The 26,417-nt window shown below is 39.1% G+C and overlaps 1 protein-coding gene across 1 annotated transcript in view; it reads right to left on the bottom strand.

Moving 5' to 3' along the window:
- The window catches only part of SPHKAP (SPHK1 interactor, AKAP domain containing), a gene marked incomplete at both ends in the record, with an annotated part of 43,280 nt that extends 19,429 nt beyond the window's left edge, over nucleotides 1-23,851 (bottom strand). Inside the window, one exon of the mRNA XM_010073670.1 lies at nucleotides 23,741-23,851. Within this exon, the coding sequence (XP_010071972.1) occupies nucleotides 23,741-23,851 (111 nt within the window). The remainder of the gene's footprint in view (nucleotides 1-23,740) is intronic.
- Nucleotides 23,852-26,417: the final 2,566 nt, after the last annotated feature.

The raw sequence follows: 26,417 nt of genomic DNA on the forward strand, positions 1-26,417 counted from the left end.
AATTTCTCCTAGAAAAAGAAAATGTTTTAAATTATCCCATTCACTGATATTCTTGTGTTAGGCATCCAAGCTCCTGTTGTGTGCCTGCTTTTACCCCAAGACAACTCTGATTTCAGTTTATGTATGTACATACCATATGTACAGATTATGACCATCTGCGGTAACCGCCAGCACAGCAGATGGAAAGGTCCAGCCAGGCCTCCCATTGAAAACCAAAAAAAACCCCACTAATTATCCCATTCACTGATATTCTTGTGTTAGGCATCCAAGCTCCTGTTGTGTGCCTGCTTTTACCCCAAGACAACTCTGATTTCAGTTTATGTATGTACATACCATATGTACAGATTATGACCATCTGCGGTAACCGCCAGCACAGCAGATGGAAAGGTCCAGCCAGGCCTCCCATTGAAAACCAAAAAAAACCCCACTCAAAAAGAAGGCTTTTTGCCCTTTTAAGTAGTTTCATGGCATCTCTATATGAACTTAAAAACATATTTTCCAACATTTTTACAATTTTAGGAAAATATTTCTCTGCTTGACAATGTCAACAATCAGGATACGCCACTGTCATCTGCATTTTATGGCTGGCTATCTTTTAAAAAATAGTTATAAATAAAAGCTATTTCTAAGCTATGAAGTATTAAAAATACACATCAGCAATACACTGTAATAGTTATATAATGTCCTAAACATGTTACAGTTAATTATACAGACAAAAACTTGTCTTACTTTCCCCTGGGATTTTACGTGTAGGCATTTTGCGTATCATCAATAGGTGGTTATTACAAAGCATTAGAAAATTATGGTTTTGATTTGCACGTGTACTTCCCCAGTGCCTGCGGTGATATGTGGTTATGAGTCCGCAGGTGCATGGAGATGCATTTGCTCAGAGGACCAGTAATTTGGCAGCTGGGGCAGGAGTGCTGGAAGGTATGGGTCCAGTTCCTAGTCCTCTCAAGCATGCTCACTGCCCTGCTTGAAGGCAGGGCTGTCACTTAGGAGCTTTGTTTCCCAGCCCCTACACCAGAGTGGTAAGGTCTAGTTTTGTCCTGGATTCAGTGTGAAAGCTTTATGAAAAAACTGTGTAGGAGCAGTCGTGTCTGGGCGTATATTCCAGCCAAACATGCAGCTCTCTGGTAAGCCTTGTTTTGTCATTTGCTACCTACGTGTTGGTACAATGGTATGTGTCTGGGGTGTTAAACCCTGGCACTCCTACCAGTGACACCAACCACCACCCTAAAGGCATGCCCTTTCTGAGCAGCCAAACTATCATTATCTCTATTTCACATGGTGTGGATGGCTTATAAGTCACTAATGCCTCAGAAGAAATAACAGTATAAGCAGCAATATCTCTTATTTAAAGTCATATTCTCTTTCTTTCATCTATTTTTTTTTGTTTTCAGAACTCAATTAACTTATATTATAAAACCTATGGCAGTACTGAATCCAGTTTCCAAATATACTTGTCAGATTCCATTGACATTGATTAATTACGTTGTCAATGCAGTCTTAGCATTTTCCTGTTCTGTGGGTTTTACAGTTTAATTACAGGCAATTTTTACACAAAAATAGTTTTGCACTGGTAAAGGACACTGAAGAACGAATTTACTTTCTGTTTTGCTTTGCGATTAGCTCTGCTTTGAGCAGGAGGTGGGACTAGATAGCTACTGTAATCATAAATTAACCCTACAGCTCCATCCTGGCAGGCTCTGCACTACTGCTGCCTTCTAGGAAGTTCACTGCGAGGGTATTTTTCTTGGAGATACTTCACTAGAGGTACTCAAAGAGAAAAAGGTCCATCTGAAAAATGTGTCACTGTTTTCTGCTTATGTAATACAAAATTTCATTCTCATTAGCTTGCATTGCTTGATGAACTTCTTGTAATTATCAGAGAGACCTCAATCAAAACAAGGTAAAACAAAAGTACAGAATAATTCATAATTGGTAGGAGGGAAATATTGCATAGATTACGAAGAAAGAGCCAAGGCCAGGTCAGCATTTGTTAACCTCAGTTTAATTCCTATTTTTTTCCTTTGGATCAGGTGCAGGTTAATGTATTTTAGATTAGTTTAACTGGAACCTAACCTTGTTCTAATCAGAGTATTTTTAAATGTTAGTCCTTTCCCATACACTTCTCCTCTGCACCTCCCATCCTTGTCTTTTCAAACAAACATCTTTTCACTTCCAAAATGTGTCTGCTCTTCACTCATACTGAGCTACCGTCTGGAACCATGCGGAAACATCAGGATATTGCCTTTTTTTTCTGGTGTAGGAAATATTTATTTTGAGGGGAGAAAACAACAAAATTAAATGATGCTACATCATACAAAAAGGCAAAAAAACACCACCCAAATTGTCGCTTTCTATAGTGAGATGCCTGCCCACAACTTCCCTGGTAGATGCCAAGATCTACTTCTGGTTCACTAGTGTTGCCAGTGTAGAAATTTTTTGTGTTCAGATGAGAGCAATATGTTTCTTTTGGTGAACATCTACCGCTGCACTCAAATCTAGAGTCTCAATACTGGCAGCAAGCAGTATGCTACAGGTCCAGACACCATTTAATACACAATCACAGTGTAAATAGCAACCCTTTTTCTGTGAAGATTCTTGTACATTAATAACATGAATTGAGGTCTGACCTCCAAGCCTTCTCTTCATAAAACTCTCCAAGCATTTCTGCTAGGACCGTACCAGGCAGATTATCATCACTAACATGCTGAGCTTTGGTCTTGAAGAAACCTTTACTTTCCAGGATCATATAAAAAGCAAATAGAGATTTATTTTTCTTTTTTTTTTTTTCTTCCCTATTTATGATAATTTCTGTGACTGGTATAAGGTATATGGAGTAAATTCTCTAGGGCAGCAGCTTCAAGTCCTGAAATCTACTTTTGAGTCAGTGTAGAAAACTATGCAGACACCTCAGCTTCCGCTGTCTGCAAATTGAGACTATTACTTCTTAAAAGAACTACATGTTAAGAAATAATTTGTTTATAAAGCACTTAAGGATATAAAGTACTGTACACACAATATATTTTACTCATCGACAAATGGCCTCAGGGAATTGCTAAAAGCGTAACACTGTTCTCACCCGTTGGAAGAGTAAAGCAATTTCAGGTTTTTTTTCAGAGTACTGATTCTGGCAAACAGCTGAATGACAAGCAAAGAAATACAATATTGTCTATATTTTCATTATTGCTTTAATTTCAGATTGTATTCACCAAGGTTGGTATTACTGGCATTTCAGTATTCCCTAGATAACAAAGAACACCGATGCTAAGAAAGAAACACTGTCTCAAAGGTATAATACTAACAACAGTAATTTTAAAAAACTGTGTATTTTTCCTAAGTGTCTGTTCTAGGGTGAAGTCTGTTTCAGTTCTGTAGTATTTTCCCCAGATAAGAGATTGCCAAACTAATTTTTCTGTATGTTTTAGGAAGTGCTAACGCCTCTTTCTATTGTCTGTATCAATACCTGCCAGTAAGGAAAGGCTTTTCCTTTCTCCTTTGAGGTGCTTGGTCCCTTTTCTCCCATGAAGCATGAGTTCTTACAACTTTCTTAGGGAAGAGGTTGAAGTGAAGATCCACGATATTCCTCCCTCTTGCTGGGATAAGAGCTGTCCCTTGCACCTAACTGATAGTTACTCTGGTAAGTGAAGTGAGTCTCGTGTTCTGTGCTGGAACGGACTGTGATCAACACTTGTTTAAAGCACTGTAGGAGGTGTCTATTTTTTCCCCATAAAATCCTAATACATATATGTTATATACCATCCACTCAAATAAATTTCAATATCTATTTTAAAGAAAGGAATTTTAACTGAAGTGACAAGACTTGAAAATTAGAACTATATACAGATGGTTTTGCAACCTTAATTCTACCTCGTATGCCCACATTTACACAATGCAGGATCTCTGCCTGGTTCAATGGCCAGGAAGACTGCAAAAAGGCACAGAATTACGAAGAACAGAAATCTGTGTATCTGCCATTTTCTAACATTTGATTTTACGACTTTGTAACCTAAAGGACAGTCTTAAATGTGGTTTCTTTGTTTCTTATCTATGTCAGCTGGTGGATTACGACCACACAGTTAAAGACAGTATCAAAATGCCAGAATGGTGGCAGGGCAACATTCAGATGGCACGAAGCACTTCATCCCTATCACTGTACCACTGCATCCACAGAGCTGATCCTCATTTTTGGCCTGGGTGTCACTAGCAGGCTGGGTTGGGTGCCATATGCCTCAGCAATCTGCCCATAAAACTCATGTCTAATTTCTTACAAACAGAAATGAAAAAGATAATTAGGCCCAAGAGAGATCACAGGAGAAAATATTTCTGAGCAGGCAGTTCCTGGGTGCAGAGGAACTGCACAGTTTAAACGCCTGAGCCTGAGGATGTGCACAATACAACCATGTGGCCCAGGAAGGCTGAGAGACCACTGAGTCCAGGACTGAGAGCAGTTTTGTACATAAACAGCTGAAGCGCTGATGAAAATGTGGTCCTTGAGGGCAAAGAACTGCAGCAGCAACTGCATCTCCACAGCAGGAAAGATGAGTTCAAGCTGTGCTGTTCCTCGCACCTCAAGCTTTCCCTGGTGATGCTTGGTAGTTGTTCTGTTCAGCTGTCAGCATCTGCTGCTGACAGGCACCAGTGGTGGAAGCAGGAGGGTGTCTGTATGACAGGCAGCCGGCTGTCTCCTCTCTGTCCTGGTTTGGGTGATGCAGGTATGAAACTCTCACAATCTGACTTTTAAATTAAAATGTATCTGACTCTGCTTGTGTGTATCTATCTTCTTATGCCCAACATGAGTAACGTGCATCTGACATTAATGCAGTGATGTTCTGGTTCTTTAGCATGTTACTTAAGGTATGAAGCTCTCACAATCTGACTTTTAAATTAAGATGTATCTGACTCTGCTTGTGTGTATCTTCTCCTTGTGCCCAACATGAGTAACGTGCATCTGACATTAATGCAGTGATGTTCTGGTTCTTTAGCATGTTACTTAGCATTTTATCCTTTGAGAAATTAAAGGCTTGGTGTTTATTTCCATGTTGTTTCCCCTCTATATTCTGGGCAGTTTGTTCTCGGGATGTATGTTGTTTCTTATATGCTATTATGCTGCTGAACACTTTATCCTTTTTTTAAATGTAGAACTGTGAAGGCACAGTTTGTGAAGAGCGTTGTGAAATTTTACAGCAACTATGATTGCTATGACAGTTGTTTTTAAAGATTCAATGGAGTGTCTGACCTCATTTGTTTCTGCTCTCAGCAATAACTCTGTGATGGGATGGCAGTTTTGGAATTCTGAGCCCTTTCTCATCCTAATTTAATCTGTGCAAAAGTAGAAAAACAATACAGTTGCTCTAAACTTTTATTAGACCAAAGTTAGAGTCTCCTGGCTTTAGAAAGATAGTTTAGACCACTGTAATTTCCCCACAGCACAATAACCAAATATAGCTACTCGGAGGCATCACTCACTGGAATGGTAAGTGCCTGTTTCACAGAAGCTACAGCTGTATGTCATGCTCCCTCAGGAGCTGAAGTCAGCAAAAGCCCTAGGAAAAAATATTGATTTATTCCATGCATCTGAGACAAAGCAAACTACAATCCACAGGAAGTATCAAAGGAGTGGCAATGTGCCATATTTTGTCCAGAAATTTTCTGAGCTTTATCTCCGAAAATGACCAACAACATTCATATATTTTTGACTTATATGAGGATGGCATAAAATGCCTTTTCCAGCAGATTCGAGCAATGCAGCCATCTGTTTTTTCCATCAGTAGGACAAGATCATTTGTTCTGATGGTTATCAGAATGCTGATCTGCAAAGCTCCCCAAAAGAATCTTGCATTTATTTTTCACTTGAATTATTTATGCTAATGTGAAGGCTACATAAATAAAAGCTCTTGGACTTCTTGTGATATGCACACACACACATATATATATATATAGTTTGTCTATAAGGACCACTAATTATTGACCTCTCTCTGTTCTTTAAACTTGCAGCTTCTTGAGATTTGTAATCCCAATAGTTTCAACTACCATGTATTTATTGTTTTCAGAAAGACAAAATAGCTGTAAAATTATGACATATATAGTCTGTCTATATGTACCACTAATTATTGACCTCTCTCTGTTCTTTAAACTTGCAGCTTGAGATTTGTAATCCCAATAGTTTCAACTACCATGTATTTATTGTTTTCAGAAAGACAAAATAGCTGTAAAATTATGATTTCTAAATAAATGTTCTAAAAGGCCACATGAGATTACCCTTTAGCTAATAATTAAACTACCTGATAATTTGGGGGATCTTAGGAAGTTTTTTTAGCATTTAGGTTTGGTAGGACTTGGGTGAAAGGTTGCTGCTTGTGTGAATTTTTTGGGAAGCTTGTGGCTTTGGTCATTTCATCACGATTATTTACTGAAAGAAAAGTTTCACAACTGACACCTGAGGCCAATATGTCTGCATCTGTCAGTATCATTTGTACAAGCTAATTCTGATTCATGTGCTGAAAGGCTGCTATCAGGTTTTCCCTGTGGCTCAGGCTTTGGAGAGCAGAAGTCTACCTACATTGCAGCTTCAGAAATCTGAGGTCTTGGGCAAATTCATTGTATTTAATGGGAATCTCATTATCAGTGACTCAGTGACTGCCCCAGTGAACATGCACATGTTGGGTGTAAAACTTACTTCACAGAAACGACTCTGCATCCATCAAGGCCAAAAGCAACATCCAGAGTAATATTTCTACCCTCATCTTGTCTCTCATAACCATTAAAAGTTTATGTTTCTCTGTCACCATTTAAATTTACACACTGTGGTCAAAAGTAGTTCTTGCTGCAGAGTGAATAGAAAGTATTACTGCTCGTGCAAGACTACAAAGTTAATGTACATTTCTGTAAAATCTTACATGCCTGTATTAGTCTTCTTAAATTATGTTTTTGGGGCGCCTTGTGCTTACTTATTTTCTTTCTGTACCCATTTAAAAGTCAAGTAGAATCTGAGTTACTAGATGATATAACTGTGACACTTCACAAAGCTGAGAAATCTGATTTCAAGGCCAGTCCAAATAAAACAATGATAAGTATAAACCAATAAACCATAACTGATGCCATCATTTAGCTTTGTTCAAGTTACTCTTGTCTTTTTCCATTTCCTCTATTTGAAGATGGCTGGTATAGAAAAACAATGGTTTCATCAGACCATTGCAGGGGAAATTATTTTCAAGGAGGATTTGTTCCTGAGCAAAAGAATAAGTACAGACCTGAGACCAGTTTGTGGGTTGCACAGAAGCCAGTCCTGCTCCTTCCCCTTTTCCTGAATCCTTTGATTTCCTGCTCAGCAGGGCAGCCTCATGCCTGCTAACCAAGTATCAGTGACCAGGCTGCTCCAGAAAGACAAAGATACAACTTTATAAAACAGGACTTCCAAATTTTAGACACTTCTAGGGAAAAGATTTCCTAGAAATTGTTGAAACTTTGAGTTGTCAAAATGCCATGAAGTTTTAACTGTTGTGGTTAACTATAAGCCACACTCTGCTAAATAACTGCACCAAAGAACATAAAATATTTAATGGTTTGGAAAAAACAGCTATTTCACAAAGAAACTGAGGTGAAAGACTGACTCCCTGCAGCCCTAAATTTCTGATTCTCTTGGCAGTCTCTGTCCAGGCCAGTCTTGGTAAGCCAAGAAATGTAACTACCTGTAGCTTTCAAAGCCAAACAGATGCATTCTTTAATCTTATAAGCAACTGAAGCAGGGAATTATTACAATCTTGGATATATGGAGAATATTCATGGTGCGTTACTAAATGAATATTCAGATTTCTGGGACAGTTGAGGATTTGTCTACCTTTTTTTTTTTTTTTTTAACGCACCTAGATAGTCTCATTTGGTACAGTATTGCTCTAAAATAAAAAATCAATTATTTTTCCCGAAGATGTTTTTATGTCATGTAGAAGCAAAAAAAGATTAGAAAGTATAAGTACTTAAATCCATTCTGCTTATCTGCGCATGTCAAGCAGTTCTATGGTGCTCTGCAGGCATTTTCAGTACTCGAGAAAGATGAGGAAGTAAATGCTGCTAAGCCTAATTTAAAAATACAAATGATTTTGCTAAACAAAGATGTCAAGTGAAAATATTTCATAGCAGCAACTATGAGAGAATGATTGGACTCAAGCTCCCCCTGCTCCAGGTCTCTGGGGTGTATGAATGAGCAGGTATTACCAAACCATAAGTATATCAGCTGGATAGAAAGAGTAAATTGTGTGTTTTACAATTAGCTGTAAGCTGTTAGATCAGAAGCTAAAGCAGCGGTATCTGTTTTTTTTTTTTTTTTAAACTGAGTGAGATAGTTCTTTTTTACTTGCCTCTATTACTTAATTTTCATTATGATACGCAATATGTTTTCCCCCCACTTTTATAGTTTATTGTTAGTGTGCATAATAGTTTAGACCATGTTTCTCATTTTCGTACTGTCACACAGTGGGGCAGGTCAGCTGTCCCCTGGGCTTAGGTGCCTTTGTTCTAGAGTACAGTGTGAGAAAAAGAAATGAGGGGGTGGTACTTTGCAGGGCAGCAGACAAACTCAGCAGCTCCACGGTTGTCACACCTCCTGAAACATATCTCTTATGATAAATCTCTACTCAAAGCCTTCTGTGGGAAGGATTTCAGGACTGGATCCAGTGGATCAGAAACTATTGTCTCTAGATCAAAACCAGATCCCTTTGCTCCACCGGTTAGTGAGGTCCTTCTGTAGGATCACAGCACACAATCCTGTAAGTTCTCTCTGCTTTTGAGAAAACGAGGTGGGAACTAACTAATGAAGTAAACATGCAGGTCTGATGATTGCTTTTGACTGAGCTCAGTTGTATGACAAATATGCCTCAGTATACACATTAAGAATAAAAATCTAACTGATCAGGATAATGCCCTAAACTCTTCCTTCTCCCCACCAAGCCTGTCCTGGCCCCAGTGCTGCTGCTTGCTTCCTGGATCATAGGATTAAATTTTTAAACCAAGACCATCATGTTTTCTCCCTTCTGAAAGAAATGTTTCATCCTTATCTTAACAGTATTTGCATTCAGCACACAAAAGATCCATCTACCGCTGACCAATGTCACAAGCAACAGAAATTACAGACTTCTAATGGATACGGTTTGGTGACAGTGTTCTTAGCTCCTTACACTTTATTGTCAATGTCTAACAGTGTCACCCTGCAGAAATCTCTAGATTAAGTTAAAGTACAAATAAAAAAATTCCCTTATTCTCTGTCCGAACCTGTTTGTTCTTTAGAGACTTTTTCCACATAAACCAAACTCTTAGCAACTAGTTAGCGGTTTCCACTGCTATTCTGAAGATAACATACCCTGTTCTGAACACTGAGTTCACAACACATGGCATAGCCTCTAAATTCAGCAATTCACCGTCTCTAAATACAGCCTTAAATCTACTAACATAGATGCGTTCAGCTACACGAATGCCAATAAACAGAAGACACTACCAGAAAAACAGTAACATGAAATCAGAAAACCAGAAATGTCAGTGCCAGGCTTGTCAGAGTCAAGGACTAGCCCGGAACAGCAGTGATGCCCTCTGCTTTGTGTGTCCCCTCTTAGCACCACGTTTCAAACACAAGGCTAATTGCCCAGCTTCAGCTCAGTCTGTCACTGTGGGCTTTGCCCCTGCTGTGTCTCACCAATCTCTCTTTTCACCGTTTCCGACTAAAGTTCTATAATAAAGATAACATACGGTTGCCAAAAGCTTCAGTCATTTTAAACTAAAGCTTTAGGGACTGACCTGTTTCTGCTGAAGGAGACTTGCATAGCATCTGTCTGCTCACACATGCTTTACAAATTCCAGGGCAGCTCTGCCCTAGCTATTAGATGGGGTATAAATAGGTAGAGCTCTGAAGCAGCAAGATTACTTGAAAAAGAAGAAATATTACATGTTCTTGTGCTTATGAAGTGGTCTGGGAAAGTGCTCATTTTCTGACTGGCTATGTGAGTGCTGGGATTAGAAAAGCCTGCTTACCTACGTATTAACATTTCAAGGTTAATTGTTTTTTTTCCCAGCATTTTGAGGTGTCAGCTCTGACTCTTTCCATTCAGTAAAGTGTTTATGAAGGTGTCGCTTTGTCTTGTTTCTCCGTTGTATAAGCAAGGTTTGAGTTCATGCTCATCTGGTGCACCTACGGTCTCCCAGTTCCATCTATAGTCCTGAAACCTGTAGGAACTTTTACCTCTGAGATTTCTGGCCTATTGTCAGATTAGATATCATCCAAGTAAGTTCCACAGTGAGTACAGACTGTCACATGGAGACCCTGACCTTGACTAAGTGCACTCATAAACTACTGGATTGGAAATGAAGATCTAACCTCTAGCATGCAGAACGGTAGCTTTGTGTGACATGCCAAGCACGTCAGGTACTTGATCCTGCAAACTGCAGAGGAATCACAAGGAGAACACTGGTGAGGCAGAAGCACCAGTTCCTCTTTCTCCTACTGTCAGCACTGGTGGCAACACAGTGGTGGTAATGCAGTCTGCCTCCTTCTCAAAGCTACCCACCCTCCAGCCTTCTTTGCTCTTCTCACCTACCTCCCACAGACCATCGGGGCTTAAAATTTTGGCTTGAAAAAAGCTGAAGCCCAATGCTCAACTTCTGCTGGTGGACTTTGTTGCTGTGGGAGGTTCTTTGACATGCTCTGTCAAGACACCAGACTCCTCTGTCCTTCTATTTAAGCCTCTCAGAGCTATCAGGGGAGGCTCTGTTGCCAAATGTGTTCCTAAAAGGAGTGGGCCTGTAGGTCTGTCTGCTTTTGCATAAGCAGGGGTTTACTTTGGTGCTGCCCTCTCTTTCTCTCTGCCTATTTTTAGAGGACTGCTTCGTGTTAATATCCACAAAAAAAAAAAAAAAAAAGGGTCTTTGATACCACCATCTCAGATCCCGCACATTTTTTGAAAATGAAATTGTGAATCACCATGCCTACCATGCTCGCAGAATGTGTTGTTCAGTCACATTAAAAAGATTCTTCAAGTCAGTTAATTTGACATCTTAAATATACACTCTCAAAACCCTAAATGCCACTGCATAGTTAGAAAGAAAGCCTTAACTGAACTTTTAAATTTTCTTTTTCCCCCACTTCTCCTTTATTTGCTCTCCCCTCAAATTGAAATTGCTCTTTCATTGCTCTCAGTTGAGCCTGAAATTATTTCTGTTGGTAAACAGGCAACCAGAAACCATAATCATGTTTCTTTACCAAGGCTGTAATCCTAGATAGTCTCTTGATTCTTAAAAAAAATTAACTACTTTAAATCTCATTCAACTAGTTTATCAAACTATTTTTATGCACACAAATCCATAGCTGCTTTGGGACAATGTTTTGCCTAATTACATGTAGTTTTGACAGATTTAGGTCTTGCCCCAGTTGAAGTCTGATCTATTGATTTCCAGAATCCAGTATGAAATAATAAAGATAAATAATTTCCTCAGGAGGTGCCTGTGGGGGGGGGAGGGGGGGAAGGGGGTGGGGAGGAGGTGTGGATCTGTAGGGACTTACATTACCCAAATACACTGTTTAAGAAGCAAGCTGGGAAATTCTATAAGCTGTTCATAATACATAAAATGATTTTAACCAGGAAACTTCATTTTGGTGGATTTGATACTGATTCTTCACAAATGCTTAAAAAAAAGATTACTTAGAAAAATATGACTCGACCCATATTTGTGTACCATTAGTTAAAAAAGACCATGGAATATCTCAGTTCAACACCTTCTGCTGGAACGTGGAGGAATTGGCCACTGCATCAGAGTTACTGAAACCACCCCGGTCCCTGTGTGTCAGGCAGAAGTACCTGTACTTTTGCGCACTCCCTCATTCTCACAAGCTCTGTGTTTCCAGAACTAGACCACACAGCTGCTGAAATCATAGATGTTTTTCTACCAAGTTAAATAGCAGTAGACACAAACAAAGACCTTTCTGTCCACAAGTCAGTTGGATTATTAGCTTTATCATTACCATTGTTAAGCTCTGCTGCTTAAAAACTTTTCATTCCCCGTACTTATTTGCATATGTGGCTGGAGAAAAAAATATCTGAATAACAATTTTGAGGGGTTTATACAAACCCCTTTAATAAAGCAAGATTTTCCTAGTTTTTAGTTTCTCATATCTGAAATGACTGAGCTGGAAATTAAAAAGATTTTCTGGTCTGAACTTTCTTCTGCTAGGCAAACTTCTACCAGGACAACACCTGTTTTCTTTGTGGTCTTCTTAAACCTGTATGTCCACAGCGGTGGTGCGAATGGGACTGTGAGGGTCCCTGCCATGCTCTCTGTGGCATCATCCTTAAGTTGGGCAGGAAGGGGTCTGGAAACTCCTACAGGGATGACTAAAATCAGGGCTTTTGTAGCTTCCAGTTTCTTTGCAGAAGAACAAAGAGATGAGAAATCCTGGCATCCAGTTGAGGATTGGACTGGATCTCTTTGGAAAAGGAGCAAGAAACCTCAGCCTGAGCCACTTTCCTGCAATACTATCAGGAGCTATGTTTTAGGTAATTTTGGGAATATTATGTGGTGTGGTTCCTGACTGTTCTCTAACTTACGCTGACACTTTGAGAAGGTGAATATCTCTACAAAACAGAAACTGCTGTCCCCAATTTTGCTTACTCCTAGTAGCTTTTTCTTAGTGTAGCTAGGGAAAAAAAAAAAAAAAGCCATATGCTAACACTATGATGGTATGGATGTTGTATGGACAGCTGTTAGGAATCTTTCAGTTCAAAGGGCACATGAACATATACTTTGTCCACACAAGGTCCTGAGTTCTGGAGAAGAAAACACCCATGGCAAAACACTCCACTGCAATTCAGTGCAACCTACAGTGGAAGTGAGACTTCATGCTCTGAATGCTAAGAGCTAGACAGAAGAACTTCCATCTCTAGTACGTTCTTCAAGTTCTCACTTACACTGTCATTAGGCATGTGTGTGTATCTATGTAATAAACAACAGCTCATTTTACTTAGCAGAAGCTCTGCTTGCTGGAGCCAGCAGCAGACTGAACTGGAACAGAGGCAATTAGACAAGCTGCCAGGAGGCAGACGGTCTTTGCACTCACTCAGGCCCACTCACACATTTCTCAGCTATTTAAAGATATAACTGTGCAGTCACACACACCCTAATGAGAGGAAATGAGGATTATCTGCAGGAGGAGGGTGTGGGTGCAGTTTTCTTGTGCATACAGCTTCATAATGCCTAATGCGTGATCTTCATTCAGCTTCTTTCTGGTGCTTCACTGGGCTGCTTTAAACTGCCTTCATGCAGAGCAGGGAGGCATGTGATATCTACATTATAAAGCCTGTAAAGGAAAAGATATTTTCCTATGGTTTCTGGGAGAGAGAGAGAGAGAGAGAGATCGCAACTGCTTACAGACTACTAGCTGAAATTCGTTAAGTGTCAGGTAATATTCTTCAGAGTCTTGTCCCTTTTTTTTTTTTTTTTTTTTTTTGTCATTACTATTATTTAGCCTTCTATTGCTCCCCCTCTGAGCAGGATTTTGTTTCCTGCCTTGCTATTGAATTGGTGTACTGTCATGGAATGGAAGAATGCAATCAGGTAATTCCCCAGTGTTTCCCTTCCCTGAGCATAGAGATAAATGCCTTCTGAAGAAGGATGTCTTACAAGGACTGACATCTCCTTTTTGTAAAGATCTGAGATATTTCATAAAAAATAAGGAAACTGAAAAATATCAGTTGTTGCTTTTATGTTGCAGTTATTGGCTTTTATATTACAATTACTTTTCCCCTACTGGCTAAATTGTAGTGACTTATTTTTGCTGCATTGGCTCTTGTCACTTCTTTTTGGAGTCATTAACAGTTATAACTAATATGCATAGGTCAATGTTTTTGGTAGATACGAGACTGGGAATGGTATAAGAGATGTAGCTCTCTCCTGCACACATAGTAGAATTTGATCCTTTATATTTAAATGGTTAAAGAGGATCTTGAGTTGGAATATGTCTCATACGAGATGTTTGGAATACCTTGATAGTGACTCAGAATAAAAAACATCTTCTGGAAAGCAGAGCTAATTATCCATTAACATTTGGATGCAATGCTTGTCTTGCACTAATTTCCATGCTTGCCAAAATGATTCTGGCAGAGGAACCAGCTGTGACATGTAGAAATAAAAATATTAGTTTGGAAGTACTAGATATGCCACGTAGCTGCTTGCAAAAGGATGTACACAAACGGAAGCGTGAAGCAGCAGTATTGCACAGGTGGGAGAATTGACAAGTGATAACCCCAGGGTACGAAGAAGCTCAGGCACACCTTCTGCACTGTAATCTAAATAACTCAAAAGGTTTCATGACATGTATCCCTCAGCTATACAGTAGTGCCTTCCTTATCTCACAAATTGAGATCAGGCTACTGCAAACCATGAAGAAATCCATCCTTGTCACAGTAGGACCATGGCACTCAACTGACAGTTTCCCTGCCCAGAACTTCAGCACGATGTATGGCAGGTTGGGAAAACATCAACTTGAAGCCAAGTCTGAGCCTTCCTTCTGTTGTACAGTCCTCTGCATGACTAGAGAGTGACAATTTCCCTCTCTAGCTGTGAGTGGAGAAATTCTTTTTCCTCCCTCTTGCCCTGTATTTTCATTAGGACGGCCACAAAAATCACACTACTCCTTTTAGACTCTATGTAAAAATCTCTCCTGTTAGTTGCACAACTGCTATCTAACATGCAGATGAGGTTTCCAACCACTCTACTTGTAAGCCCTAAGGAGCATTTCCAAAAGCAGACAGTCCAGTATATGCTATCTTCTGTGAGTCACTCAGACTCACTTACATAAGGTCCTGACATGACTTTTCTGCGTTTTCCCAGCCCAGCTGCAATTCTTTTTTAGGTACACATTGTACGTTGTCAGAAGGATGTGTTATACTGCTCTCCCCCTAGCATTTTTAGCAATAATGTACCTGAAATTTAGTGCCAATTACTCTTCAGAAGGTGCATATCTCCAATGACTTGGTGGATTTATGGGTCTTGGTATTTTAGAGACTACCCCTATTTTAATGTCTGGCTGCATTAACGAATCACCCAGAGTCATCTCTTCATAATTTGTTGCTTTAAAAGCAGCTGTGAATATTTTCTTCCCATTAAGGCTTATTCCTTTGGGTTTGATGTAATTAATTGCCACTTACGACTTAAAGAAAATATGCCAATACATACTTGTGCCACATGCACCATCTGCTTTCTTTGGTGCCCTGTACACTTAATGTTTAGCACATTTCTATGAGCCTCACACTACAGTTCATGTTAAAGAGAGCCTGTGGTGATAACAGCAGCAAGCAGTTACAGACGTCCACTCTGGAGGTAGCACAAGAATCCCATTTCTTGATAAAGCAGACCGCGGAGGCACTGAGAATGTGCCAGTTTGAAATGCTGAAGGGAATACAGCTGCAATACCACGTTTGATCCTCCCAGTGTTGAGCAACCCTATTTATAGCTTTGTCAGAGCAAGGCTAAGCATCCGGTTTTCTTAAATACAGAGAGGAAAACACTGCTGAATGAGAGTATCACAGAGGGAGAAGAAAGAAGATATCAGATCTAGACAGAAGATTAAAGAGGGTCCAAGTCTAAAGTTACAAGGAAAGAGAAGACAATCTATTGTCAATCTTGCCTGCTCCCAAATTCATGAGGCAGCTTTTGGCTGCTGTATAAAATACGTGTGGTACTGAAAATGTGGGAATACAACCCTTTAAAGGCACATTTAATTTCTGCCTTAACATTAGCTCATACGTGAAGATACATTTTTCAGAGACAAGTATGTACAAGAGCAAAAGGAGAAACATATTTTACGGATTATACAAGTAATCCTTTCAGTGGCTTTGAACTAGAGCTCAGTCTGCCAGCACTGGGTTCCATAAGGCAGAGTAATTGGTGAAGAGGAGGGCTGCTTATTCCTCTGTGCAAGCGAGAGAGGGGCTGTCTGGAAGGTACGATTCCTTACCACAGCAGCATGAACACCCACACACACCTGAGAAAGGACTAAGACTCAATGCCACAATTTAGCCTGCAGCTGTTGATTCCTGCTCCTTGTCAGGATGTAATTAAGGTATAGTCAGGCTGAACAGGAAGATGGGACTTAAAACTAAAAATACCTCTAGTAATTATGGCTTAGATCTGGAAAGCAACAGATGGATTTTGATTTCTGAAAGAGACAATGCTGTTCTTCAAGACGATTTAGTAATTGCTGAGTGAGAGGTGAAATAAATACTCTTGTAATCCCCTGTCGATATGACATACTGGTGAGGGTGTGTATGCACCCTCACTGAGGACAGTAAACATCCTAGTATATAGGTCTGTCTATTTTATGCAGACAAATAGGGCTTTGCTATGGAAAATTAAAATCTTAATTCAAACACAATAAAACAAAACAGTTGTTTCAGCTATGCATGGTCACTAATAAGGAACATGCATATAGTTTTGATTAAAAAACAACAACAAAGAAACAAACAAAAAACCTCCTTGGGGATTCAAAAGTGCACTTCCATACTTGGCTGTATAAAGAGCCTTGTTGACTATTACTAATCCTGGGAAGAAACATCCACCTTTTTGGACTCCTGTAAGATTAGATCTGCACCCTTCGCCAAGGGCATGGTTTCATTCTTTGGAGACTCTGGAGAACATACTGGATACAGGGGCATTGATTAAGAAATACAAAATGTCCCAGTGCTTAGATTTCAGCACCCTGACCCCGCGTGTGCACTGTTGTTAGCAAGTTACCTGGAAGCAATTTTAATATCAAAGGCTGATGTAAAATATATATCTGTGTATTTGTACCTTAACATCTAAAGATATGTAGTGTCAAATCTTTAAAAAGGCTTGGGTGAAGAAATGAATGAAAACCACTCATAATCTACTTTAAATCAACTGAAAGCTGCTTTCTTTTTTTTCCCCTCAAAATACACCTTGCCAAGGATTTTCCCTTTCTGCATATGTTACCATTCCGTTTGAATTAATTTGTGGGAGCTGTTTCCTGGGTGTTTTTTTACATCACTTGAGTGAGTGCTGGCGTTTGTCTGACAATACAGTGAGACGATTCAAGGAAGAATTGGCCAGAAAAACTAATTTCTTAATTTCCTAGTTACTTTTCTCTCTGAACTGACTTACCGCACATTCGTACAAAGGCCAGGGCAGTAAAAAAGGTAAAATAGGGGCTGGAGGAGAAGGTGAGACGACAGAAGCTGTAATTTGACCACCTCAAATTAGTGTGTAATGGCATCCTTAACCTCCTCCTGAATTTGTTTAAAAGCTTGATGTCTAAGCTACAATGAAACTGACAGTGCTTAGGTATCTGCTTAGGACAGCAAACTACACAGTATCAAGGTAAGCAGGCAGTTCTGAAAATCCAGCTGCTATGATGGCAAAACGACATTCTTCATTACCTCAGTAAACAGAGTGATCATAGACAACATGATCCATAATTACATCACCTGTTTGCTTTCTTTGCAATCTGTTTTATTTCTCACCGAGGCAACAGTCTTGCCACCCTTCACTAACATAAGCACTGCTTCCCTTCCTTGAGGTGCTCACCTCTGTCTCCTGGACTGGGTATATCCTCCTGGACCCAACTAACCAGTGAGCATTTATATTATCATACAATCATAGAATGGTTTGGGTTGGAAAGGAGCTCCAAGATCATTGAGTTCCAACACCCAGACAGAGTAGGAGTCACTTGCAAGTGGAAAAGTTGCTGGACTGTTTCAAGAACGTTTCAAATCTTTAAACCCTTTACTCCGACTGTTCTCTCACCCCTCTGCCTGCAAAGCCAGATATTTTTCAGCAATAAGGACACATAAAATGATTTTAAAATGAGCTTTAGAGCTGTTGACACATCCTGACTCTTTAAAAAGCGGTATCTTGTTATGCTAAAGTAAGAAATGACCATTGTTTTTTATTGCTTTGTTTTAATTGAAGAACAGAGATTTTCCCCCTTCCATGTCTATCACTGCCATTTAATGGTGTAAAATTTGTGTTTCTACTTTTCCAGGGTACTGGACAAAAACTTTGCAGCATTTCTGCCAAAGTCTGGAAATCCCATGACCCCCCACAAGGAGGCATACTGGTTGGGAAGGCTGGGGTGTATTTTCTTAAGTCAGGGGTTCTCAAGTGCAATTCCTTGTTAGGCTGTGTGGAGCGGGAAGGCTCGCTTCCCAGCCTCTGCTAGGACAAGATGGTCAAGAGAGAGAGAGCATGATGTCGCATTTTGTTGGGAGATTATTGGAGTCTGGGTCCATTTTGAGAGAAAAATCTTTTTTCAGTGCAAATATCACTTCTAATGGCTTTTCTATCTGTCGTGGGTCTAGAGTGTCAAAGCCCAGAGAATTTCTGGAAAATTCACTGCCATGACTTCTGCATCTTGAGGTAAATGAATGCCAAATGTCTTGCAGGACTATAACACAATCTTTTTTGTTTTGTATCTAACTTTTTTTCCTAAATAACTCTTTTCACTGAGAATTCCTAAAAGACGATTAAGACACATCTTTAGCAGTGTGGCAATACCACCTTAATCATGCTGGTGCTTACTGCAAAGGCATTGAGAAGAAAAATGTCAAATCTTAGGATATGCTAAGAAGAGTCATAAATTACTTTTCTGTGTGCAAGATGAAGACTTTGCACTTTAGGAGAGTTCAATGCTAGAAGAAACTAAAATAATCTAATTAAGGAAGAATTTAAATTACTTAACTTGTACTAACATAAGCCAACCACAAATGCTCAGCACTGGTAATTAAATAATTTAGATCTTTGGAGGGGAAGTAGGGACAATGTTTTTTTTATTATTATTTTTTTCAGATAAGGTTTGCTTAAAAGCACATCCATAGGAGGGAACATTTGATGTAGGTCTAGAGCAAGATAGTTGGCAATAATGGAGTGGACAAAGGTATATAATACATATTTATGTGGAACTACATTTATATTATGAGGTGTCTCCATGGGACAATAATGTCACATTACAGATATTTTAATTACATTTATAAGTCACTGCGTGCAGCTTGTGAACAATTATATCTCATGAATCCATATATTTTATTCTACTAGGTGGATTTTGAATAAGTTCTTATTCAGCAGAAACAAACAAAACAAGACTTCCATAATTAAACTACTATTAAAATTTATACTAAGTATGATATTGCATGAACCTATGTATTCTAATCTGCAGCAGTAAACAGCTGCTAAACAGTATAATTGTTAATTGAACTAGGCGTAATTCAACATTTAGCAATTGCTCGAATATCCTCTGAAGAGAAAAAAACCACTCATATCAGTATAGAAAAAGTTATCTGAGGTAGTTTAACCTTCTTAAGCAGACAGCACGGCAAAATCCGATAGGGTCATCTGAAGTAAGGAGGGCAGCATGCTTCAACCCAGGGATGTTTTAAAGAGAGCTGGTAGGATGTTTTATTCCAATATGGAAATGAAAACAAACGGCACTAATTCTTAGGATTTACCTTCATTCTCTCCCACTGTGCCCTTCACTTCAAGCACACAGAAATCTCTTTCAGCTGCCCCTTCCTGACCAGCCTCTGCGGGGACTCTCCCTGGACAGCCCTAATAACCTGAGACAGTTAGTCCTGTCCCCCTGGACTCAATCCAGCACATCTCATCTGATTTCCTAAATATAAACACAGAGAATTGGACAAAAATAGTAGGTACAGAAAGTAGAAAAGTTAGGACAAAACAATCTTTCAAACTCTGTTCACATCATACTCATCGTACATGTTACACTGCTTTTCACAGACAACTCACCAATGTGCTGCTAAGTTGACGTAAAAATGGAGAAGAGACACCACACCTCCCTATTATTTCTCTCTGTGATTTCTATTGTTCATCCTTGCAGATGACCAGAAACATTGCATTAAATATGGACACACTAGTATTTATTCTGCTATGGTGGGGTACCAGGATTTGAAATAATTTTCAGAGCTCAGGGAAGATTTCCAACTTAAGCAAACATGAAATACTGTTCCCCTAACACAATTTATTATTTTCATATCATAATAGCTACATTTTCATTAACCAGTTTGGAAATTAATGGACTATTCCATGTACTAAAATGCCTGTTCTGCTTTAAAATAATTCTCCCTTTGAAAAAGCAGTCTGCTATAACTGAGTTAAATGTTTAATATTTTAATAAATCAATGTTCGTATACTTGGTGAGCATATGTAGGACAGCCATGAGTCTATTTTTACTTGTACTAACTGTGCTAATCTGTAATGGGACATAATGAATAGAACATTTATGAAAGCTGTGTTCATATGGTCTTGTTGCATTTATAGTTACAGTAGGATTAGACTCCTTATAACTAAACATGAACTCTTCCAAACGAAACTGATCACTAAAGCTAAATGTATTACCAGCTATCTTTGGTAAAAACAACTGCTAATGATATAGTACATTTGAGATTTCTTTTTGTCCTTCTGCAAACCTAATGACAACTTTCAGAGGCAGTTTGATTAAAACATCTCTGGCACCATTGAGCAACAGCAATTTATAAAACCTTCCACATGAAATAGAAGATAGAACATATTTTCTGCTAAGGGCAGTCTGGTTTGCTTGCTAATTGACAAGCTGGAGAAATTATTCCGTGTTCATATCGTTCCTCCTCCCTTATTCCTGCACCTTCTGCTCATTTAGTGTCAGTCATTGGACAGGACTTAAAAATGAAATGCTTTGCAGGTTCTGAGTATGATACTGAACTAATGATTAATCCTTGCACAGTGGTTAAGTATTCCCTGTTCCCTGGTTTGCTCGTGTACTGTGCATGGCCAAATGTACCACCCATGTATCTAAGGTGGAGAGAGCAATTCTGAAAAAAAAAAATCTAAGTGCTTACACCCTGATCCACATATCAAGTTTGATTAATGTAAAAGTTTTATAGTTTACTGCTTGTATTTACATTAGTTGTGCAATTTTTTAGGCACCCAAATTATAATTCTGTCCTGTACTACCACTCAGAGTAAATTAATCAGGAATATGAAAAAAACTTCAGTTCTACTCATAACAGTCCGTGAGTAACTACTTAACAGTAACTCAAAAGCATAACTTCCAGGGATAGATCAGGAACTAAGCTTCCAGGCCACCAAATACCTTTTCTCTGATGTGAACAGCGATGTTCCAAAATAATATTTAACTTCTTAGCTTCTAAATTAATGCTCTCTCTATATAATATTTTAATTTAATTCAATATATTGTTGTACATTCCACTTCAATCTCGTTAATACAAAATTCTTTCAATATAATCTATTTTTCTTCTATAGTGATAGCTGTAAATAGTGATAGCTAGTCAACTAGGTGCTAAAATTTTCCTTTGAAAATTGCAAAACTTTCTGTGTAGAGTTGGCACTGTGTTCAGAAAGCCATCCAGGGAAAGCTGACTGTCCTATACACACACTGTGCAATGGCAATGGGAGAAGACGACGTTTCAAAGCACATCCTAATATTCCTCCCATGTACGAAAGGGGTCAGTCAGGGTCTTGCAGTTTAGGATGGCATTAGGAACTGTGGGGCAATTCTGGATCCTGGGAGCCTCAAGGAGCACTTTTGCCCGTCCTCTGCCTACAAGCATAACTACATCATCACACTACAGTGAGAAACACAAGCTGTTTCCTTTGGAAGGAGCTTTGTCTTGTTTGTCTCTTCTTTGACAAAGAGGGGATTAAAAGAAAATTGTCACCTTGCATGACTTTGCCAGGGAAAATTGTGGACATTCAGCACATGTGCAATTTGTGTCTGAAACCCCTTATCTGAGAATCTCATTTTTGGATTGTAATGAAAAAAACATTTTGGTATTTCTGCCTCTTCTCTCACATCCATAGAATGGTGAAAGTAATGCTTATTTTCCCTACCAGGAGACTAACCAGAGCTAGATAAAACCTGATCTCTGTTTTTAAGGGGAAAAGTGATTTAGTGGCATTACCATGGTGGCTCGTGTGTCTCAAGCAGCTACACTGGGTATTTTGAAATAAAATCTGAGTATAGGCTTGCTTTAACAAGCTATTGTTTCTCAGTAGTTCCATCCTATCAGAGACAAATATAATTTCCTATAAGATTCAAGGAAACGTGATGAATAAAGTCAAAGCTCAACATATCAAAAAGCAAGTCATAAATGAGTTTTTTAGTTATTATAAGGAGTAATCATTTCCTCTGAGAAAATAAGCCTTTTTTAGGATATGAAATACTAAGTAGTAAAACCAAGTGACTGTGGTCAATGTTTTTTGCATTAAAAGCAATCCTTTGCTATATCAAACAAGGATAACCACCATAAATTAGTAACTGCTGATTACCTGCCTGATGACCCCACTCTGGTTCAGAATGTATTCAGGATGCTGTTACGTAAAAGCATTTCAGCTGTAATTGAACAATGTTTGTACTTCCTAAAACTGTGACCCTATTGCTCGGGAGAATACATGCAGAACGCTTGAAGAACAGGACACTGCTCTCTGTTTAGTTCTGAGAGTCTTGGAAATTAGTCTCACTAAACATTATTCCTTAATATCCCCTTCCTTGTTTCACCTAGCATCGTCCAAAAAAGAGACAGAGGAGTCTGTTTCGTTTCTCACCTTATACCTTGTGTGCTTGATTACTAGCTCACTCTGATGAGGCTGTGTATTTTGCTCACTCTGTCTTGTGGAAACTGATAGTCCAGTGGGCTGTACGACAGTGAACTGAGCCTTCCAATCTTTGACCCAGTTCCTGACTTTTAACTGCTGCAATTACACTGTTGGATCACATCCTGCAGATACCTCCAGGCAAGACACAAAGCCTCCTGTCATCGCCACCATGGCATGGAGATTCAGATTCTTAACAGCATCAGCAGAGCTGAAATGTCCATGTTCTTGCAGAAATCCCAGCAGACTCCATGAGAGCCCTCAGCTGGTCTTTAGGTTGTGTGCAGCACAAGCAGTGCTGGAAACATTTTGGTGGAGATAAAACTGCTCTTTTCTAAAGCCCTTGCTGGCTCACTGGGGCCAGGGAGTAGCAATCAAATGGGATGCCTAGTAGGGATCTGATCTCCTGAATCCTTCCTCAAGTGAAAACCTGGTACAATCATAGCAACGTACTACCACCCCACCAAGCTTCACATAGACAGTGTGTAGAGCAACATAGGAACTTCTATTTCTTCATGTACACTCTTAACCAAAAGCTGTTCTTAATTCCATTATAACCCACAATAGTGAGACTTAAATTTAATTTCAAATGTAAAATAATTCTGTTTGAGTTCCTTAGCAGCTTCTCCTCATCTAATATGGAAAGAGCTTTCTCTTTAATTGTATCACTGCCTTCAAGAACATTGAGCAGCCTTTTAAACATCTGCTTTTTCCAACCTGCCACTTAACAAGTTATGACTTGGAATAATTTTCTCTTTGGCTTATTTTTCTGTCTTGTCAGTTGCGGACTATGAACATAATAAAATACGGAGAGCCACAAAGTCTGAAGACCAAATGTGGGGAAACCTCTGCAGTAATCTATATTAATGTGCTTTGTATAGGAATCTTTATGCATTTTTGCTTTGTATGTATGCTTTTAACAGAAAGCTGTAAATTACAGAAACTATAGATAGTTTGCTATAATTTCTGTGTCAGTTAGTCATTGACTTAATTTAACATGTACTGTCCTCGCCCCCACACTATACCCAAATAACTCTCAATGGACTTTTCCCCAGAGAAGATTACAGTGAGTACTTACTGAGGCACAGTTGTTCTCTGACTTGTCTTCCAGAAAGCCAATTTGGCATGGTGTCCTCTGATTCTGCAGCCAGTAGTCTGTTGATTCTAGCAGGCTGTTACTGCAGAGGATCTGTTAAAACAGTTAAAAATAGTTAAAATAATTACAAAATTTACTTAGTCCTACTGTGCTTTGGGGGCCTGAACTCTGTTGTTTTAACTTAAAGGAAATCTTCCCTACAAAACTTTTGCGTGGCAAGACTGGGACTCCTGTTCCTTTTGGACTTGTCCAGTTACTGCACCTTAAATCCCTTGAATCAAGTGATTTATCTGTCCCCTAACGTATTAGCCTATTTTCTTTCAGAACTGAAAGTCCTTGGAGATACTTGAAGGAGATGCCTAAACCCAACATTTGTATTGGAAAATATTGCTATGAGTTTTGTTCTGTGCTAAAGAGATAAACATAGATGTTGGGAAAACTAATTATTTAATTATACCAGAGTGCACAAACTTGCAGACTTTATTATTTACTGTATTTCTCTTCACAATAGATCAGTACCATTCATTCTGACAGCAGTCTCATTTCTGGGACTGCCTAGGCTACAAACTCTTCTTAAACACATTTTTCTGCTTTTTGAGAAGCTAAAGACCTGCTGTAATGAGCACTGAGCTCAGTCAGTACTCTGAGACCAAAACTTTGCCTTTAATCTCTCTGTGTTGACTCAGTCCTACAGTTTATGCCACAAGCTTTGCTCAAACAAAAAAAAAAATGAGGCTACAGATATCTGTAGATTATAAAGAGGCAAAGCCAGTTTTGCAAGTCTGATGCTTTGATTGAACTGAATTCCTTATTTGCTTCCCCTGTAGTAATACTCATCCATGAAAAAGAGGGACCCTTAGTATTTTTGAAACAACTAGGTAACAGCAGGAAAATAATTAGCTGCAACAATGATGCTATTTATAGAACGCTTCGTATGGCTTGTCATTTTCCCCAGGCAGCAATGCTAAGAAACGTTTGTGAAATGGATGTATATTTTATTTGTACTTCTGGCAATTCTTGAATTACATGGAAAGAGGCTGTACTTTGGATCTTTAGCCTTTTATTTAATAATGATATTTTAAAATATTAATTTGTTGCCCCACCTGGGAAAAAAATCTGTCCAGAGTACTTTCCTTTATCTTACTGCATGTTTTGCACTGACACACTTTTGTCCAACTTCAGGAACACTTGATCTATAAGCCTAGACCCCTTCCTTAGGAAGAGAAGTGAGAACAACTCATTAGGCCTCTTCATTTCTCAGGGAAGATGAATGACCGTGGAAAGCTGATCTAAGCAGCTGACACAATTTTCTAATACTCAGGGACAACCCAGAAGTAAGCTTATTACCACCCACAGACTAACACCCACTCTATGCTTCTGGTAGAAAGCCAACTAGATAGTTAATACTGCACTCCCTGTACTGTTCTGTATTGATTTCTGAATAAAAGTCATTGGAAGATGGATGAGGAGGTGATAGGGAACACCACAGTCCACAAGTTTGGCCTGCTTCAGCACCCTTCCCTGGCACCCTCCACAAAGGCTTTGCACCCACCTTTGTGGTGGTTGTTTCTCAGTACCCCAGCCCTGCTATGGGATTTCTTCCCAACAGCTTCTGAATACAAATTTAGGGTTCACAGAATACTCAGAAAAACCACTGTGCCCAAAGACTTTGCTCTGAGAACGGCAAAGGCTCATGCACGCTTCACATCAACACTAGTCTCTTTGTGGGTGCAGCTAGCTGATCTTGTTTACCAGTTGAATGACTCTGCCCTCTGTAAATTTTACAGCCTCCTCTCTCAGCGCAAAAGGATTCCTGCCACCATAACTAACTCTGAGACTGGATGGGGAAAATAATATATTTCATATCACAAAGAAACAGCTTCCTCTTGGTGTTACAAGTGGTATTCGTTTTTTTCTTTCTTTTTTTTTATTTTTTTATTTTTTTATAAATGTTTTCAAATGTGGAAATACTGAACCATTATAAACTGGGTGGCAAAATCTAGAATCAAGCATTTTTTCCTCTTTTCCAAAAATTACCATCCTCTGAGGCTTTTATGAAGACATAGACAATTGAACATACACATACATGCACACACACACACATATCTCCATATATATATGACTTCAGATTTCATCTGATTCTACATCTTCTTATCCTCAAGGGCTGAAGTTTTAACTACCTGTTAAGACATAGCTTTGCATACATAGGAAACAGCTCTCTTTAGCTCAAAAAAATTCTGCTGTAACAAGCAGTCTTGTTTAGTTTCCTTAAAAATCACAGTGAATTTGTTTTTAGCCTTAATCCCTTTAGATTTTTCTTTCCCAAATCTCAGTTTCTGAGAAACTGGAGTAGACAGAAATTATCATGCAGAAACAAGCTTCAGAAATCCTTGGTAGACTCCTTCTTTGTCTCATAAGGACTTGGTGTGCACACCCAACCAACATTTAGAAGATCTAGATCATAGCAGATATATATTGTAGATTATAAACCCATGAAATGAGCTGGGCAGCCCAAACTTCACCTAGTTTTCCTCCTGTGGGATGTTAAATGACCGTTGGTAGCGCTATCTTTCTTTCAGAGGATGTTTTTGTCAGGAAGTAAACACTGGTAAAGCACAAACAGAAGAACTGACTCTCCTGAACAAACGTTTCCATTGGG

This window comes from Pterocles gutturalis, unplaced genomic scaffold, assembly GCF_000699245.1.
Source record: "Pterocles gutturalis isolate BGI_N339 unplaced genomic scaffold, ASM69924v1 scaffold29582, whole genome shotgun sequence".
Lineage (NCBI taxonomy): Eukaryota > Metazoa > Chordata > Aves > Pterocliformes > Pteroclidae > Pterocles > Pterocles gutturalis.